General features: G+C 40.9%; 1 protein-coding gene across 2 annotated transcripts in view; it reads right to left on the bottom strand.

Moving 5' to 3' along the window:
• The window catches only part of ippk (inositol 1,3,4,5,6-pentakisphosphate 2-kinase), a 99,396-nt gene that overhangs the window by 43,541 nt on the left and 38,665 nt on the right, over positions 1–17,190 (bottom strand). For both annotated transcript variants that reach the window (XM_067998619.1, XM_067998618.1), the window contains exons 3-8: positions 16,964–17,059; positions 13,326–13,392; positions 6,307–6,428; positions 4,886–4,975; positions 3,437–3,495; positions 2,220–2,292 (exon numbers count right to left, since the gene is read on the bottom strand). In XM_067998619.1, the coding sequence (XP_067854720.1) occupies positions 2,220–2,292; positions 3,437–3,495; positions 4,886–4,975; positions 6,307–6,428; positions 13,326–13,392; positions 16,964–17,059 (507 nt within the window). The remainder of the gene's footprint in view (positions 1–2,219; positions 2,293–3,436; positions 3,496–4,885; positions 4,976–6,306; positions 6,429–13,325; positions 13,393–16,963; positions 17,060–17,190) is intronic.

Genomic DNA, 17,190 nt, shown 5'->3' with positions numbered 1-17,190 from the left:
GACAATTCCATATTTTATGCATTTCAAGTCCTGCATATAAACATGTACCTCAAATTATAGCCAGTGAATACTTAAATCAAGTTTCTCCATCACAAGAGGAAGAGAGGAGATATTGTTTAGAAGAACTCTACACAAATGCCCCAAACCATATTCACTTCAGATAATGCAGCAATTTTTACAACTTAAAAATAATTTTGAGCAGCCAAAATTGCAGATGAGTTTCTTTTCCCTCAGACTAACCACGGAGATCAAAACTGTAGTGTGCGCAATACAAGGAAGGACAACCAAATATGACCTTACGTAGCTCTTCTGGTGCAACTCAGACCACAATTGTTATAGGTTGCAACACCTTGAAGAACAGTGGGGAAAGCTCCCTTAATTGCAAGAGGCTGCTTGGAGAGTCAAGGAACAGCACAAGGTGTAATACATTCTGAAGAGCTTCTACTTGACAACAGGATTACCTAATTTCCCATCCCTAAACAATAGAACAAGGATAGCATGTGCAGATTTAAGCAATTTAAGGATCAGATTAAAGACTGTGCCTTCAGCAGTTGCATTTAAGGAAGAATAGTAACAGTTTTGAGATAAGAGCCTCAATTAAGGGAGCTGATATTAAGAATGCTTCTCATGATAAAATTTTCCATGAGATAAATGACAAAGGATTGAATAAATGAAGGGGCATTCCTTTAGGTAGAGATAGATTTAAACCCTAGATGAGAAAGCAATTAACCAACATCTGCAACATAAGAACTCAGTTTAAAAACAAAAAGCTAGAGGTAAGCATCTACTGAAGCCGTTCCCAGTCCTGAATGGAACTGCAGAACATTATATAAAATTTTGCCAATGAAACATTACTGAGAAACAAAACTGACAGGTTGATTGCAATGACAAATGTTAAAATGGTAGAAATCCAGTAAAATGTGATGAACAAAGAAATTACTGCCCAGATACCACTATTGGTAAACCTTGCCTTCAAAAACCATGCCTTTAAAGCTCTGGATTCAGGTGGAGGATCTGACCATTGACCACCAATATATTAAATCAGTCATTCAGGGGATAGGCTGAGGGAACCAATGCGAAATAAAACCTATTTTCTCCCTCCAATTTACTCCCCTGCAATCCTGTCATAATTACTCAAGCTGCAATATGGGCATTGCTAGTTCACCAGCATATCACCAAAGTGTTAAGTAGAGAATTGTTTTCATGTCTGAAGTGTGCAACTTTTCTGAAAGAAAAATTACAGCTTAGCAGGAATAAAATTAGTTTACACTTTTTAAAGTATCTTTTGAGTAGATTTTGCCTTCCAATTTTCCCCTTTTCTGGTCTTATTTATCTTCTCAAACCAACAGAACAGCTAAACTGATCCAAGGCCTCTATCGGTGTCACCATCAAGCTGACTGCTAGCATTCGCACAACCTGCTCAGAGCAACACAACTTACATACTCCAAATACAATGGTTATATTTGTGCCTCTACACAGAAATCATATTTAGTAAGTTAATGCATCAGAATAATATCCTCAATCACGACAATGACTACGAACCCCATTCTTAGGATTTCTGGCATAGTTTACCAAAAGAATATGAATAGTTCATCAAAAGTTATTAACTTTTCATCGTTAAGAGGAAATCCAAGTCAAATGTGCATGGCAACAAAATATACATACACTGCAACTCATTGATCTTTACAATCTTTAACAACTAGGAAATTAAATATTTTTGATTTATTAACATTTACTATTTATATACATTTATAGTCAACAGGAGCAATAGTAATGGAAATGGGGTATTTTGCCACCTTCAACCAGTTGTGAATGAAATTGTGACTGTCAGGAGACTTCAAAAATGTGCAGTAAATCAGCCACAGAGCTTGCATTTAAACTTACTGCAAGACAGTAACACATGACTACTTTTGGCAGCTTCATTTTCATCTCTATCTATTTCTACCCAAAAATACAAGACCATTAGGAATGTGTTTTTAAAAAATTAATTTTAGTGTGAAAAGGAGAACAAATCATGTAAATTTTAATCAGTTAAGTCTAAATCTAATTTATAGCTTAGTGAAGAACACATGACATTAATATCTTTCATAACCAGTGCATGGAAAACATTTCCTTTCATTAACTCTACATCACTTGTTAGGCTTCATCATTCAGAGGAAATGTTGAAGTTTTCTTCCGTTTTCAGTATGGTTTAAGCAAAATACAATGATTGTAATTACCTTAAAGATTTTTAAGTTATTCTGAGGCTCCTGCAACAAACTTTTCAAGGCAATGTACATTCGTTGTTTATTCCTGTGAAACATAGGTACATATTATAATTTGTACAATTTGCACTTCTCCAAATACTTTGTGCGTAACACAAAAGTCAGCTCCCCTAGGCAAGCCTGCACTTCCAACAAACCAAAGCAAGACTTGAATGCAAAGTGATCTCGGCAGCATGCCCTGGGCAAATAACAAACCCATTTATTAACTCTGGATTACACACAAAGTTTCGATTACATACCCATGTCACATCAGAAAAGGATTAATATCAGTCATGCCAAGCGCCTTCTTAAACAAAACTATCAACTACATAATTTACAGAAGTAGTGACAGTATATTGAAGTCAGTCCACCCAACCAGAGAATCAAACTAGTTCACTAAACTTGTAGTCCCTGATGCAAAACAACAAAATCTCAAAAGTCTCATGCATTTGAGACAACATTTAGTTTAAACCCACGTCCATTTGCAGTTTATAAATTAAATACTACAGCGTGCTCCACTTGTTCCAGTTTGTCAGCTTTCTAAGTGAAATTGAAATTTGCTGAAGTTTGGACAGCCAGCTTGAACTATATACTTTAGCTCTAAGAAGGCTAAGCTGTCAATCATATTTAGGTTTCACAGCAGAGGTTGCCTGACTGATTCTCTTGCTAGCATGATGACACTGGTGAAACAAAGCACCTCTGCTACAAAAAGAATGAAACTTTCCTTTCTCTCCCCCCAAATGGGTTGATTTCAACAGTCATAGATGGACAAATTTAATAACCCAATGATCAACATTAAATGTTTCTAAAACCTGGATGAACTTGTTCAACAGGCAATAAAGCTTATATCTTGCCCATCTGGCACTCATCTACATATTTTTTCACATGTAATCAATGAAATCAGAAGAAAAGTAACTCAAAGACATCCTATTTACATAGCTACGAGATAGAGAATGTGTAAATTTCAACTGCTCAGTTAGAGTAGTAACCATATTAAAGTGATCAAAGACAAACTCCTACAAACGTTAAGTCTTTTGCGATTTGAAACAAGGCTGATCTCCAATCTTAATAATCAAAGCATACTTATAAAGCCGCCCAATTTTTCCAAAGTTAAATTCTGTATTTTTCTGAAATGGTATCAAGATCACATCATCAAGGTTTGCAGCACGTGGTATCCAGAACTTTTAACTTACCCTGAGAAAAGGTCAAGGGGACAATATTTGCTAATCCTCTTCCATTTCCCATTAGCCACCTATTAAAAAGAAACATACTAGTTAGACCCCCAAAGTCTCAAATCAAACCAAAAGTAGATATAGAATTGGTTTCAAAAATGGTTAAAAAACAAAATGTGAAATTTTAAAGTCAGGAAATAATTTCCAACTTTAAAAATAATTCAAGTTTTATGACCGAGAAGAGAACCCTTATTTACTAAATTGAAAAGATGCACACAGTATGTCGGACAAAAATGTAGCACCAACTGGATGCTGCAAAGGAGAGGGATGGGGAAGAGGAGTTCGGGGTCATTCTACATGAATGAGCTAAAATGGCCGAATGACTGTCCTCATCTGTAATTATCTTACGATCTTCTAAAACCAGATTCACCAGTAGAAAAAAATGTCACACTCTGATATACATAGCTGCTCCCAAACAGGCAAATGTCTGCTATAGGCAAGAGACATAAACATGTAAATATCTTGGATTGCAACCCTGTTTACCATGTTCGAAGTGTTGTTACAAATAGGCAACAATCAAGGTTGCTGCAGCAGCCATTAGGTGGACATTGTTTTTAGATGGGGCAAGATTGCACAGTTTATCCAAACTATTTGAAACAGATTAATTTGTTCCCAGGAATGGGCCAAGCCATTCAATTCACATACAAAAATGGTGGCTCTTCATTTGAGAAATACATTTTTATTTTTTTTGTTTTGTTCGATCTTTAAAGAATTTTGAAAATACACATCTTGGGCTGACTTGCTTCAATTCCGACCCACAGTTATGGTCAAGGACTGCAGTTACCACCTAATTATAGACTTCAATATTCCTCCCGAAATGCAGAAAAATTCTGTATATCTATTTACCATGCTGTTTTCTTACTTGTGTTAATAAATTTGTTCCGTAGTTTACAACTCTAAGCCATGATCAGATAAAATGATTATTCTACCACTGTGAAATCAAAACAATCGCGATATATCCAGTATGGTGAAATAATGACGCAGGTTTCTATTCAACTCCTAAGCTCACTACAATCACCTAAATTTCTGAAGAAGGGTACATGTTCAAAATTTCATAACCTGTCTTTTCTCTTTACAGATCCTGACTGACCTGCTGTGTATTTCTCGCATTTTCTGTTTTTACCTAAATATTGGGCAGGTACAGGCAACACTCCAGTTTTCAGGAAGCAAGCGTTTGGTTACAGGAATGGGCTTTTGTCCTGAACCGGACGATATCCAAATGTAAAAAAAAATAAAACTTAAACCCCCAAAATATTCCACATATGGTGACTTTTCAAACGGCAAGTACACAAAAAAAAAAGAATACAGCACTGTTCACAAATAAGGTACTTTTATAATTTGGTATATGTCAAGTAATATTTTTTTTAATGGAAACATAAATGAAAATTTATAGTTGATAAAAATAAGTACCTTCAGATGTTGGTGCATGCAATAGCGACACACACGCCGTTTAATGTCCTTGGTAATGTGACTTGAGAAAGGGATAAATCCACATTTAGGCTACAAATAAAAAGAAAGTTATATGATCCCATTGGAAAGAATCAGTATGAAAATCACCCAATAAGGACAATTCCACCTTTTTAAAAAAAATTGAAAGTTATTTCCTACTACTATCTTTAGTAAAGTTATGTTGAAATGTATCACAAAAGACAGCTGGCATATAGATATTTACTTTAATACTTAAGTGGAATTTCCCAAAATAAAAGCTAAGTTTTTATTATTATTGCCCATCCCTAGTTGCCCTGATGATAGTGGTGGGTCTTCTTCTTGAATCACTGCAATCCATGTGCTTCCACAAAGCTGTTAGGTAAAGAATGGTTTGGTACAACAACAATTTGCATTTATATAAGCACCTTTAACCAAGTAAAACGTCCTAAGGCGCTTCACAGGAGCATTACTAAATAAAATTTGACACCAAGCCACATAAGGAGCTATTAGAACAGGTGACCAAAAGCTTGGTCAAAAAGGCAGGTTTTAAGGACCATGTTAAAGGAGGAGAGAGGGGTAGAGAGGCTTATGGAGGGAATTCCAGAGCTGAAAGGCAGCTGAAGGCACGGCCACCAATCGTGGAGCGATGAAAATCTGGGGTGCACAAAAGGCTAGAATTGGAGAAGCGCAGAGATCTTGGAGTGTTGTACAGCTGAAAGAGGTTACAGAGATAGGGAGCAGCGAGACTATGGAGGGATTTGAAAACAAGGATGAGAATTTTAAAATCGAGGGGTGATGGCTGAACGGGACTTGATGCAAGTTAAGATACAGGCAGCAGAGTTTTGGATGAGCTCAAGTTTACAGAGGGCGGAAGGTGGGAGGCCAGCCAGGAGAGCATTGGAATAATCGAGTCTGGAGGTAACAAAGTCATGGATGAGGGATACAAACGAGTGGTGCATAAGGCGTTTTATATGGAGGGCAGTTCAGATTCAACCAATTGGTGTGGGACTGCGGATTGCACATAGGGAACTTAAAAAGTGTTAAAATAAAAAAAGGCTTTGTCTACAAACTTAATTTAAAATAGTTACCATTGCATGACAATTGACATTTATTTGTGCTAGACATCTTGAGCATACCTCAGATATAAATGACCAGAAGCCATGATTTGCTCTGCTTGAATTAAAAAAAAACATTTTTCATTGAAATATACGACCCACAAAAAAACCCCACAGAAATGGGAGGTTTAGAGACACAAGGTTCCTGAGAATGTGATTTCTTAGCAGGAATGGAGAAAACAATCAATCACAAAGCAACTACAAATGATCCTTGAACATTGTAACCAGCATTATCTATTTACAGCAAAAAGTGAAAATTATTCTTCAGTGTTCACCCACGGCAGTTACCTTTATTTCTATACAGAGGGGTGGTCGTTTTTCAATTTGATGGCAGGTTTGGAATTTGGTGAGATCTGGAAGGCATAATGTATACCCACTGAAGGCATCCATCACTTTATTGCAACGTGATCCTGTGGAGTAAGATTTTGAGAGATACATTTCTGATTGTGAAGAAATAAAAATTAAATAAGTTATAATTTGAGATTTGTAAAAAGACAGATGCTGTCAGATTCAAAGCTAGTAAATGATTATCGATATATTCCTTAAATATATTTTGCAGTCATTGTTGCAATCTTAACACCAGCTACTAGATGAGAGAAGGATTTTATATTTGAAACCCTTCCGTGGGCATTCAAGTTGTGTTTCCTGGACTTCTTTCTGTATCTTTCCTCCCTTCCCCCACTCATTTTTAAGTTAATTTCTTATGAATTAAAATAAGCCATGCACCTCAGTTATAAACGATTAAAGGTCATATTTTTTTCTGCTCAAGGGTGAAATGTCAATTTTTCATTGAAATTTACAGCTCAGAGATAATCTCAGACATGAGTTTAGAGAGACGATTCCTGAGGATATTCTTTTTTTTAAGCAATGGGAAAAAAACTGAGCCAAGCCGATACTAGTGATTACTATTGCTTTAATTTAAGAATACACTCCGTGCTTGAGTTATTTGAATAAGTAGGCAGAATGGAAAGATGGCTTCTAGGAGACAGAGGGTAATTTCCTCAGCCAAGTGACAGCCACCAGTTCAACCGGGTGTAACTAGGCACCTGCATCACCAGAAGCATTACTGAGCATATACTATAGGCATCTTGAAGGAGGACTTTAAGATGTCTAGACAGATCTAGGGGAATACTGTAGAACAGCACCAAGGTCTCCAAGACTATTATCTGCTGCATGATGGACAATTTTGCAATCTGAAGAGTCCTAACCATGGAACAAGTACAGGAGGAGACATATCCACAGCCAATGATAGATCAGGACACTGACAACAACCGATGAAAATATTGTTGCTGAAATGTCTTTGTAACCAGGAAGCTCTTACACCAAGTTCTCACATGTGACTATCACCCAAATGGTTGAGCTGTCCAATACACCAACAGTCTTATCCATATGCAGAATGCAATGGTCCAAGACACAATCACCAAAATTATCCTCTGTACTAACTATGGCTGCTCAAATGTTCATCTGCTTTCACCTTATTCTGCACCATTAGAGGTAAACTCCTGGACAAAGTTGAAATAAAGTGCAATGAAGTTATTTCCCTGCAAGTAATTTATGGATGTGCTTACTGTTTTTTTTTTAAGCACCTTTTCTTGCCCTTGGTGACTGTATATTACGCATCTCCAAGAACCGATGCTAAATGTTCCCCCAATGGGAGGAATAATTGACTTGGCAGGGTGGCCCTGTACTTCCTGACCCTGCAACTATTTACACCACACCTGCTGGTGGTGCTGGCTGGTCCTGTTTTCTTGCACATTGTCTTATTTGAATGAGGATAGGGACTGAATGGGACAGATGTGGTAATAACTTGAGACACATCAGCCTGTTTAGAATCCAACTATGCCCTGCTGCTGGGCACTTCCTTAAAAAGTCCCATGATCTATACGAGTAAACGCAAGGGCAGTAACGAGGTGAAACCCTGATTAAAGATTTTCTCCATCCAATCCCCAAACAAGTTGAAACCAGACAATGGAGTCCCTTGGAAGTTGCAGCCTATATCACCCATCTTTTTGATATATTGATAAACTAATTTGGCAGGGGGATGGGCATCAGGATGTAGCATTAGAAAGGAGAAATAAGGCGCACAAAAGATTAGGAGAGACAGACAGCACTACAGTAAGAAACAATACAACATTAGGTGGGATCAGATTAAGAGAATACGAGAAGGTCTAAGATGGGGTTAGACTGCATGTGTGTAAACGCACGAAGCATGCTAAATAAGGTTGGTGAGCTGCAGGTACAAATAGCCACGTGGGAATATGATGATGTGGCGATAACAGAGACCTGGCTCATAAAAGGGCAGGATTGGGTACTAAATATTCCTGAATACAAGGTGTTCAGAAAAGATAGGGAAGGGATAAAAAAGGGGGGTGATGGCAGTATTGATTAAGGATAATATTGCAGTGCTGGAGAGAGAGCATGTCCTTGAGGGGTCAAGGACAGAATCTATTTGGTTAGAATTAAGAAAACAATAGAGGCACCATCACACTGCTGGTTGTATTCTATAGGCCACCAACTGGTGGGAAGGATATAGAGGAGCGAATTTGAAGAGAAATTACAGAGAGGTGCAAGAACTATAGAGCAGTGATAATGGGGGACATCAACTATCCTAATATAGACTGGGCTAGTAATGGTGTAAAGGGCAAAGAGGAGGAGGAATTTCTGAAGTGTGTTCAGGAGAACTTTTTTGATCAGTATGTTTCCAGCCCAACGAGGAAGGAGGCATTGCTGGACTTGGTTCTGGGGAATGAGGCGGGCCAAGTGGAGCAAGTGTCAGTGGGAGAACATTTAGGGAACTGCGATCATAGTATAAGGTTTAGATTAGTTATAGAAAAGGACAAGAAGCAATCTAGAGTAAAAATACTTAATTAGAGGAGGGCCAATTTCAGTGGGTTGAGAATGGATCTGGCCCGGGTAAATTGGAATCAAAGATTGGCAGGCAAAACTGTAATCGAACAATGGGCAGCCTTTAAAGATTAGTTGGTTCAAATGCAGCCTAGGTACATTCCCACAAGGGGGAAAGGTAGGGCAACCAAAGCAAGAGCTCCTTGGAAGATGCAAGAGATAGAGGGTAAGATGAAGCAGAAAAAGGGGGCATATGACAGATGTCAGGTTGATAATACAAGAATGAATATAAAAAGTACAGAGAAGTGAAAAAGGAAATAAGAGGGGCAAAGTCAGAGTATGAGTATAGACTGGTGACTAACATAAAAGGGAATCCAAAAGTCATCTACAGGCATATAAATAGCAAATGGGTGGTAAGAGGAGGGCTGGGGCTGATTAGGGACAAAAAGGAGATATATGCATGGAGACAGAGGGCATGGCTGAGGTACTAAATGAGTACTTTGCATCTGTCTTTACCAAGGAAAAAGATGCTGCCAAAGTCACAGTAAGAGGTAGTTGAGATACTGGATGGGCTAAAAAACAGGAGGTACTAGAAAAGGCTGGCTGTACTTAAAGTAGATAAGTCACCTGATTCAGATGGGATGCATCCTAGGCTGCTGAGGGAAATATGAATGGAAATTGGAGAGATGCTGGCCATAATCTCCCAATCCTCCTAAGATATGGGGGTGGTGCCAGAAATGCAAAAGTTACAACCTTGTTCAAAAAAGGGTGTAAGGATAAACAAGGCAACTATAGGCCAGTCAATTTAACCGCAGTGGTGGGGAAGCTTTTAGAAATGATAATCCGGGACAAAATTAATAGTCATTTGGATAAGTGTGGACTAATAAAGGAAAGTCAGCATGGATTTGTTAAAGGCAAATCGTGTTAACTAGCTTGATTGAGTTTTTTGATGTGGTAACAGAGGGTTGATGAGGCAATACGGTCGATGTGTATATCGACTTTCAAAAGGCATTTGATAAAGTGCCACATAATAGGCTTGTCAGCAAAACTGAAGCCCATGGAATAAAAAGGTATACAGTGGTGCTCCCCAGGGGTCGGTACTAGGACCACTGCTTTTTTTGATATATATTAATTACTTGGACTTGGGTGTACCAAGCACAATTTCAAAGTTTGCAGATGACACAAAGTTGGAAGTGTTGCAAACAGTGGAGGAGGATAGTAATTGACTTCAAGAGGACATACAGGCTGGTGAAATGGGCTGACACACGGCAGATGAAATTTAACACAGAGAAGTGCAAAGTGATACATTTTCGCAGGATGAATGAGGAGTGGCAATATAAACTAAATGGTACAATTCTAAAGGGGGTGCAGGAAAGAGAGATGGGGGTATATATGCACAAATCTTTGAAGGCGGCGGGACAAGTTGAGAAAAGGGTTAAAAAATACGGGATCCTGGGCTTTAGTAATAGAGGCATTGAGTACAAAAGCAAGGATGTTATGTTGAGTTATGTTATAAAACACTGGTTAGGCCTCAGCTGGATGATTGTGTTCAATTCTGGCCACCACACTTTAGGAAGGATGTCAAAGCCTTAGAGAGGGTGCAGAAGAGATTTGCTAGAATGGTGCCAGGGATGAGGGACTTCAGTTATGTGAAGATACTGGAGAAGCTGGGGTTGTTCTCCTTCGAGCAGAGAAGGAGAACAGGAGATTTGATAGAGATGTTCAAAATCATGAAGAGTTTTGATAGGGTAAAAAAGGAAAAACAGTTTCCAGTGGCAGAAGGGTCAGTAACCAGAGGGCACTGATTTAAGGTGACTGGCAAAGGAACCAGAGGTGACATGAGGAAACATTTTTTTTTTAAATGCAGCAAGTTATGATGATCTGGTTCTTGGAAGTCACCTATAGCAACAGATCAGGATCACATTAGAATGCTGTTTACAAGACATCATCTAATGGTGCTTACAGGGCAGAATACTGAGGGAGAGGGAGAAGAATATGAATAAAAGGGCTGTATTGGCCCTGAGCTTTGGGCTCCAACTTCACCCTCCCCGGGTCAGTCTATGCTCTTGGTCCCCATTCAAGGAATTTAAGGACCTGAAACTGCAGGTTTAGTCCCATCTACTACAGGCCATCTTGACCTGCATGCAGAGAAGTCGTGTTCAGATGTTGGAAGTTTGAAGAGCAGTGTGACACCCACATACCCATCCTTCATCCCAGTGTTCGAGCAAATTAATTTATCATGCACTGATGTTTTCTTGGACAATTGCTTTATAGGCAAGCTTTACTGATGTAAATGCACTCACTGGAACTGATGTAAGTTGTAGCTGGAAAGTATACCCTGCAGCATTATGCGCATGTATGTTAAGCTGTGAAAAAACTATAAGGTTGTCACTATCAAGGTATAACAAGTTGAGGGGACACTCTAAATTTCACTTCTGTCCTAGATATTTCCTCACATTTAGCGACACTGGTTTCTCCCGAAAGTGGGCTTTGCATCCTTTACAATCAGAAGTTCATCTGTACTGCCCAGTATCTGGTTTATACAACAGTGTAACCTTTTTTTAAAAATTCGTTCATGGGATGTGGGTGTCGCTGGCAAGGCCAGCATTTATTGCCCATCCCTAATTGCATTGAGAAGGTGGTGGTGAGCCGCCTTCTTGAACTGCTGCAGTCCGTGTGGTGAAGGTTCTCCCACAGTGCTGTTAGGAAGGGAGTTCCAGGATTTTGACCCAGCGACGATGAAGGAACAGCAATATATTTCCAAGTCGGGATGGTGTGAGATTTGGACGGGAACGTGCAGATGGTGTTGTTCCCATGTGCTGCTGCTCTTGTCCTTCTAGGTGGTAGAAGTCGCGGGTTTGGGAGGTGCTGTCGAAGAAGCCTTGGCGAGTTGCTGCAGTGCCTCCTGTGGATGGTACACACTGCAGCCACAGTGCGCCGGTGGTGAAGGGAGTGAATGTTTAGGGTGGTGGATGGGGTGCTAATCAAGCGGGCTGCTTTGTCCTGGATGGTGTCAAGCTTCTTGAGTGTTGTTGGAGCTGCACTCATCCAGGCAAGTGGAGGGTATTCCATCACACTCCTGACTTGTGCCTTGTAGATGGTGGAAAGGCTTTGGGGAGTCAGGTGGTGAGTCACTCGCCACAGAATACCCAGCCTCTGACCTGCTCTTGTAGCCACGGTATTTTTATGGCTGGTCCAGTTAAGTTTCTGGTCAATGGTGACTCCCAGGATGTTGATGGTGGGGGATTCGGCGATAGTAATGCCGTTGAATGTCAAGGGGAGGTGGTTAGACTCTCTCTTGTTGGAGATTGTCATTGCCTGGCTCTTGTCTGGAGCAAATGTTACTTGCCACTTATGAGCCCAAGCCTGGATGTTGTCCAGGTCTTGCTGCATGTGGGCACGGACTACTTCATTATCTGAGGGGTTGCGAATGGAACTGAACACTGTGCAATAATCAGCGAACATCCCCATTTCTGACCTTATGATGGAGGAAAGGTCATTGATGAAGCAGCTGAAGATGGTTGGGCCTAGGACACTGCCTTGAGGAACTCCTGCAGCAATATCCTGGGGCTGAGATGATTGGCCTCCAACAACCACTACCATCTTCCTTTGTGCTTGGTATGACTGCAGCCACTGGAGAGTTTTCCCCCTGATTCCCATTGACTTCAATTTTACTAGGGCCATTTACTGGGTGCATAACAATGAAACTTCTTTTTTCTATGAGCTGGATGCTATAATTCTCCCACATGTGGTTATCCAATGTTCCGAAAGGCAGAGTGATTCACACTTTAAGGAGACATGGCCGAATGCGAAATCAGACCAGTGTATTTTGTAATTGTCAAGCAAACAGAGAAACATTTGAAATAAAGCTCACCACCAATCAATGTGTTCCATATCCCTCCTTGTGACAAATAAAATGGCCATGTTAGTGGGCTGAAATAATCATTTTTCTTGAGGGAAAAAACCCTTTTTGAAATCAGAAACCAGGCATTCCTGGTTCTCTTCCTGCCTCACTCGGCAACCTTTTGGGTCTCGAACATGTGCTTCTCTGTCCCCTTTGTTCTCTTGCTAGATCACCTATGCCCATTGACACCTGTGTGATCCCTCTTTTCAAAAATCCTGAGTTCCAGATTTCTACTACCCTTTGTGTGAAGTATCTCCTGATTTCACTCCTGAATGTCTTCCCTCTAATAAGATTATGCACCCTTGTTTTGGATTCCCCCACCAGAGGAAATAGTTCTCCTTTATCTACCTGAGCAAATCCTTGTTTATCATTTTAAACATCTCGATTAGATCACCCCTCAATCTTCTATACTCAAGGGAATACAAACCAAGTTTATGCAACCTGTCCTCAATTTAACCCTTTAACACCAGTATCACTCTGATGAATCTGGATTGAACCCCCTCCACAGCCACTAAAATTGCACTGCAAAACAAAAGTGTTATTTTTTTTCCCATCCTACCTGGCCTTTCTGGTTGGATCTTCAATGCCAGTTGTCTTACGAGATCCAGTGGTAGCTGTATAACCTCCTAAAAGAAAGGGAGGGGGGGGGGGTTATATCTGTTTATAGTATTTTTAAATAGAGCTCGTTGTTTCAAGATAATTTTGTATGACTGCTTTGTAATAGTTTTATGTATCTAGAAGTATCGTATGCCTCAAGCTCAGGAGAACTCTATAGCAGTAACATTTCTTTTCACCACTTCGTCCTTTGGACTGCTGAATAAGCTCTTGACCTCTATGAGGTCACTAATGGCTCACTAATTTAGATTAACCAACAATATTCCATGGGTGGAATTTTCCATTTGGTAAGCCATTTATTTACCTATTGTATGAAATAGGAATGGTCACCATGCCCAACACTTAGTCCAATATAATCTTTTTTTTTTAAATCAGCTTGTCCTATAGAAAACGATCTGGTCAGTTATCGTCTTAGTTTCTTTTCATTTGTTTGGTCCTGAACTATATTCACTACTAGAGATACTTGAATTGTACAAAAACAATCTGAATACTGTGGGGTTCAAAACCTCTTAACAAAAGACATTTGAAGGAAAGGGTTAACTGTACCCCTTTTAAACAAAGGCATTTGAAACCTGCAATACTGTAGTGTAGTAAATTGGAGGAGCCCTATTTAAAGGGGCAGTCCTCCGCTGACTGATGCTGCAGAAAATAGGAAAAATTACAGCATGGAGCAGCCCAGGGGGAAGGCTGCTCCCAGATTTTATGATGCCTCACTCCAGGTCTTATTGGATGGGGTGAGGAGGAGGGGGAGGACAGAGATCTTCTCCTCCTCCTCCCGCCCCCCCCCCCCCTCCCCGGCAGGCAGGAGGAAGCAGCCTGCCCCTGCCACCAAGGCCTGGCTCGAGGTGGCAGAGGTCACCAGCACCAACATATCGCGCACCTGCATACAGTGCAGGAGGCGCTTCAATCACCTAAGTAGGTCAGCCAAAGTGAGTACTTACTGATTCCCCTCCCCTCCGTCTGCCACATCACCGCACCCACCGCACATCTCTTTCTGCACTGCCAATACTACTCTATCACATCACCCCTCACACCCACTCAAAGCTCATCTTCATCTTACCTGCACATACTCACCTCGCCAGTACTCATCCCACCACTACCACTCAAACCAATCCTCATACAATCTCATGGCTATCTCATACTCACCCTCTCATGCATCACTTTCACGGTCAGCCTCACCCAACCTGCCACTATCTGTGCTGCAGCCACAGGGCATGCATCACATATGTGCAGTAGGCAGCGTAAGCATGAAGGGGATGCACAAGGGTGTTTGAGGGTTTGTCATGGTGTTTACCTATATTTAATTTCTGATCAACTCACACAACATATTATATTGTCACCACCACTGCCACGTCTTTGCGAATCTTGTCTGGTTTGTGCAATAATGCCCTTTCCTGAGGATCACTATGAAGACCCACAATCGATGCCACCCATTGTGTCACTGCAGAGTGGGTGCAGGTGTATCTGCAGGGCTCTTTTGTGCAGACACACGTCGGCAATGTCCCCGGTGGCACCCTGGAAGGATGCGGAGGAGAAGTTGTTGAGGGCAGTGGTGACTGACAGCGACGGATAAGATGGTGTTCGGGCCAGCCGGGAGCAGCTCGGCATGAAGGCGGTTGCAGATGTCCATGACTACATGTCGAGTGAATCTGAGCCTCCGTGTGCACTGCTGCTCAGAGGTGTCCAGGAAGCTGAGCCTTGGTCTGTAGACCCTGTGGCGAGGGTAGTGCCCTCTGCGACGCATCTCTCTCTGTGGTTGCCCTCCTTCCTGCTGTGCAGGTGGATGCGTCACAGCACTGTGTTGTGGAGCTCCACGAGTCAAAGGTGGACGACATGGACGGCGAGGTCGGTGATGCTGTTCGCCCTCCTAGGTGATGACTGCAGCTACGGAGGGCCCCATCCGGAAGATGCACATTTGAGGGGGTCCACAAGGTAGGTAAATGTGTCTGGACACCGGGGCAAGTGTGCAAGTTTGTGAATTTTATTATTAGGAGGGGGGTGATGGAGGCCAAACTTTGTCCAAAGTGACAAAGTGGCCTCCTGCAACGAGTGAGGGTCTCCCCCGCCACCTGTCAAATGGACCTTTGCAGCTGCCACAGGCTGATGGCTGCAACACATCCATTTGAACTGGGAGTGTTTTCCCCAGTACAGGAAACAGTCTCAGTTAATTTCAAAATCCCAGCCCTCCTAAAATATCAGGTCAATCAGGTCTGTAAACGACCTGAAGTATCTGTTTAAGTACTTGAAGCGGCACCCCGCCGGCTTTAATTGCCGGCAGGAGTCCCACATGCGGGGGCTGCGCGGGGAACCCGGAAGTGGGCGGGTTGGAGCCGGGCTCCAGACCCACCCCGGGAATCCCGGATTTTCGCAACCACCCCCCACCCCGAACGCACCCGATCGCGGGTATGAAAATCGAGCCCTTTGAGAGAGGAACAGCTTCTTCACCACCCGACAGTCACAAGGAACACACACTGCAGTTGAACACCACGCAAGAGGAGGACCTCGTGGACTGAAGAGCTGATTAAACTTCAGAGCAAAATCCTTGGTTTAAGGTTGCATATACTGATGATTTGCCTGATGTGTGAATGAACTGTTATGTCATTATAATTCACAACATTGTGAATTTATAAAGTATATAACGGAATTTTATAGAGGAAAGTCATTTGTATGGTTTGATTTTGCTTCATGATTGCTCGAATGAATGATATCATTAAATAATTATTTTTGATTAACAAAACTACCATGACTGAGGGTGATTGTTTTGCTTGACTATTCATCCAGTTCCAAGAATCACAGGAAATTAGATACACCCTACAATACTTGGACATTAGACTACAGTTAATATAATTTAAAATACATGTGCTTTACTTCCATGACAAAATAAATGGATACAAAAATCAAAACTGAACTTTAAACATCAAGATTTATTTTTCCATATGTTACCATTTTCTGTGGTGGAAGTAGGGGAGTGGTGGAAGGAGAGGTATTAGGAGACATAAGTTGGTATGGGTTTTGGACCCAGAATACCACTTCTGATTGCCAAAATACTAAGTGGAGTCTGAAGAAAAATAAAATATGATGGGTAAGAAACCACAGCTCAAGGATATTATTACAACAGATAAAATCAAAAACAAAGAATTAGATGCACAGTGAAGGCAGCAAAAAGATCAGTGAAAACCAGAGATCCTCTGGAGTAAGTTGGACTCAGGAAACAGAGACAAACTAACTTAAAATATAGACAGATAATTTTTTTTTGTGGTAGGGTGATTTCACTGCTCTATTGGGCTTACAGCTGATTTCTTTGCAAAGTCCGCCTTCCTAAAAATAGTTGCTCTTGGCCTTAAACAGTCAAGTCCTCTCTATTGAAAGGACTGCCCCTTGGCCAGTTCAATTTTTTTTTCATCTTTTAACTATCGTGCTTGAAAGGTTTATCATTTAATCTGTAATTAATGCTTTTTTCCATCAGGCTGCGAAAAAAACTGCAGATATAACTCAGTGTTTATTCAGCTGACCGGGATTATTCCAAAGTACAATCTCAGGGAATGCTAGCAATCATGCATCAACAAATTGACATTTTCTTACCCCAGGTTGTACAAAGTTATCACCCAACAAAAGCTTCATTACATGTTTACTGAAGTCTACAATGTTCTTCAGCCGACGGGGAACTTCTTCCAATGCCTGCAATAATAAATAATTTATTAACATTCTAAAAAGGAACCTATAATCATAGTTGACAAGTTTTTGGACTAATGCAATCTATATTTCAGCCTGGCTATCGCAGCACTGTAAAACACATGTAAGCACATTTG

Source organism: Heptranchias perlo, chromosome 17 (genome assembly GCF_035084215.1).
Source record: "Heptranchias perlo isolate sHepPer1 chromosome 17, sHepPer1.hap1, whole genome shotgun sequence".
Lineage (NCBI taxonomy): Eukaryota > Metazoa > Chordata > Chondrichthyes > Hexanchiformes > Hexanchidae > Heptranchias > Heptranchias perlo.
This window is presented reverse-complemented; position numbering and strand designations above follow the sequence as displayed.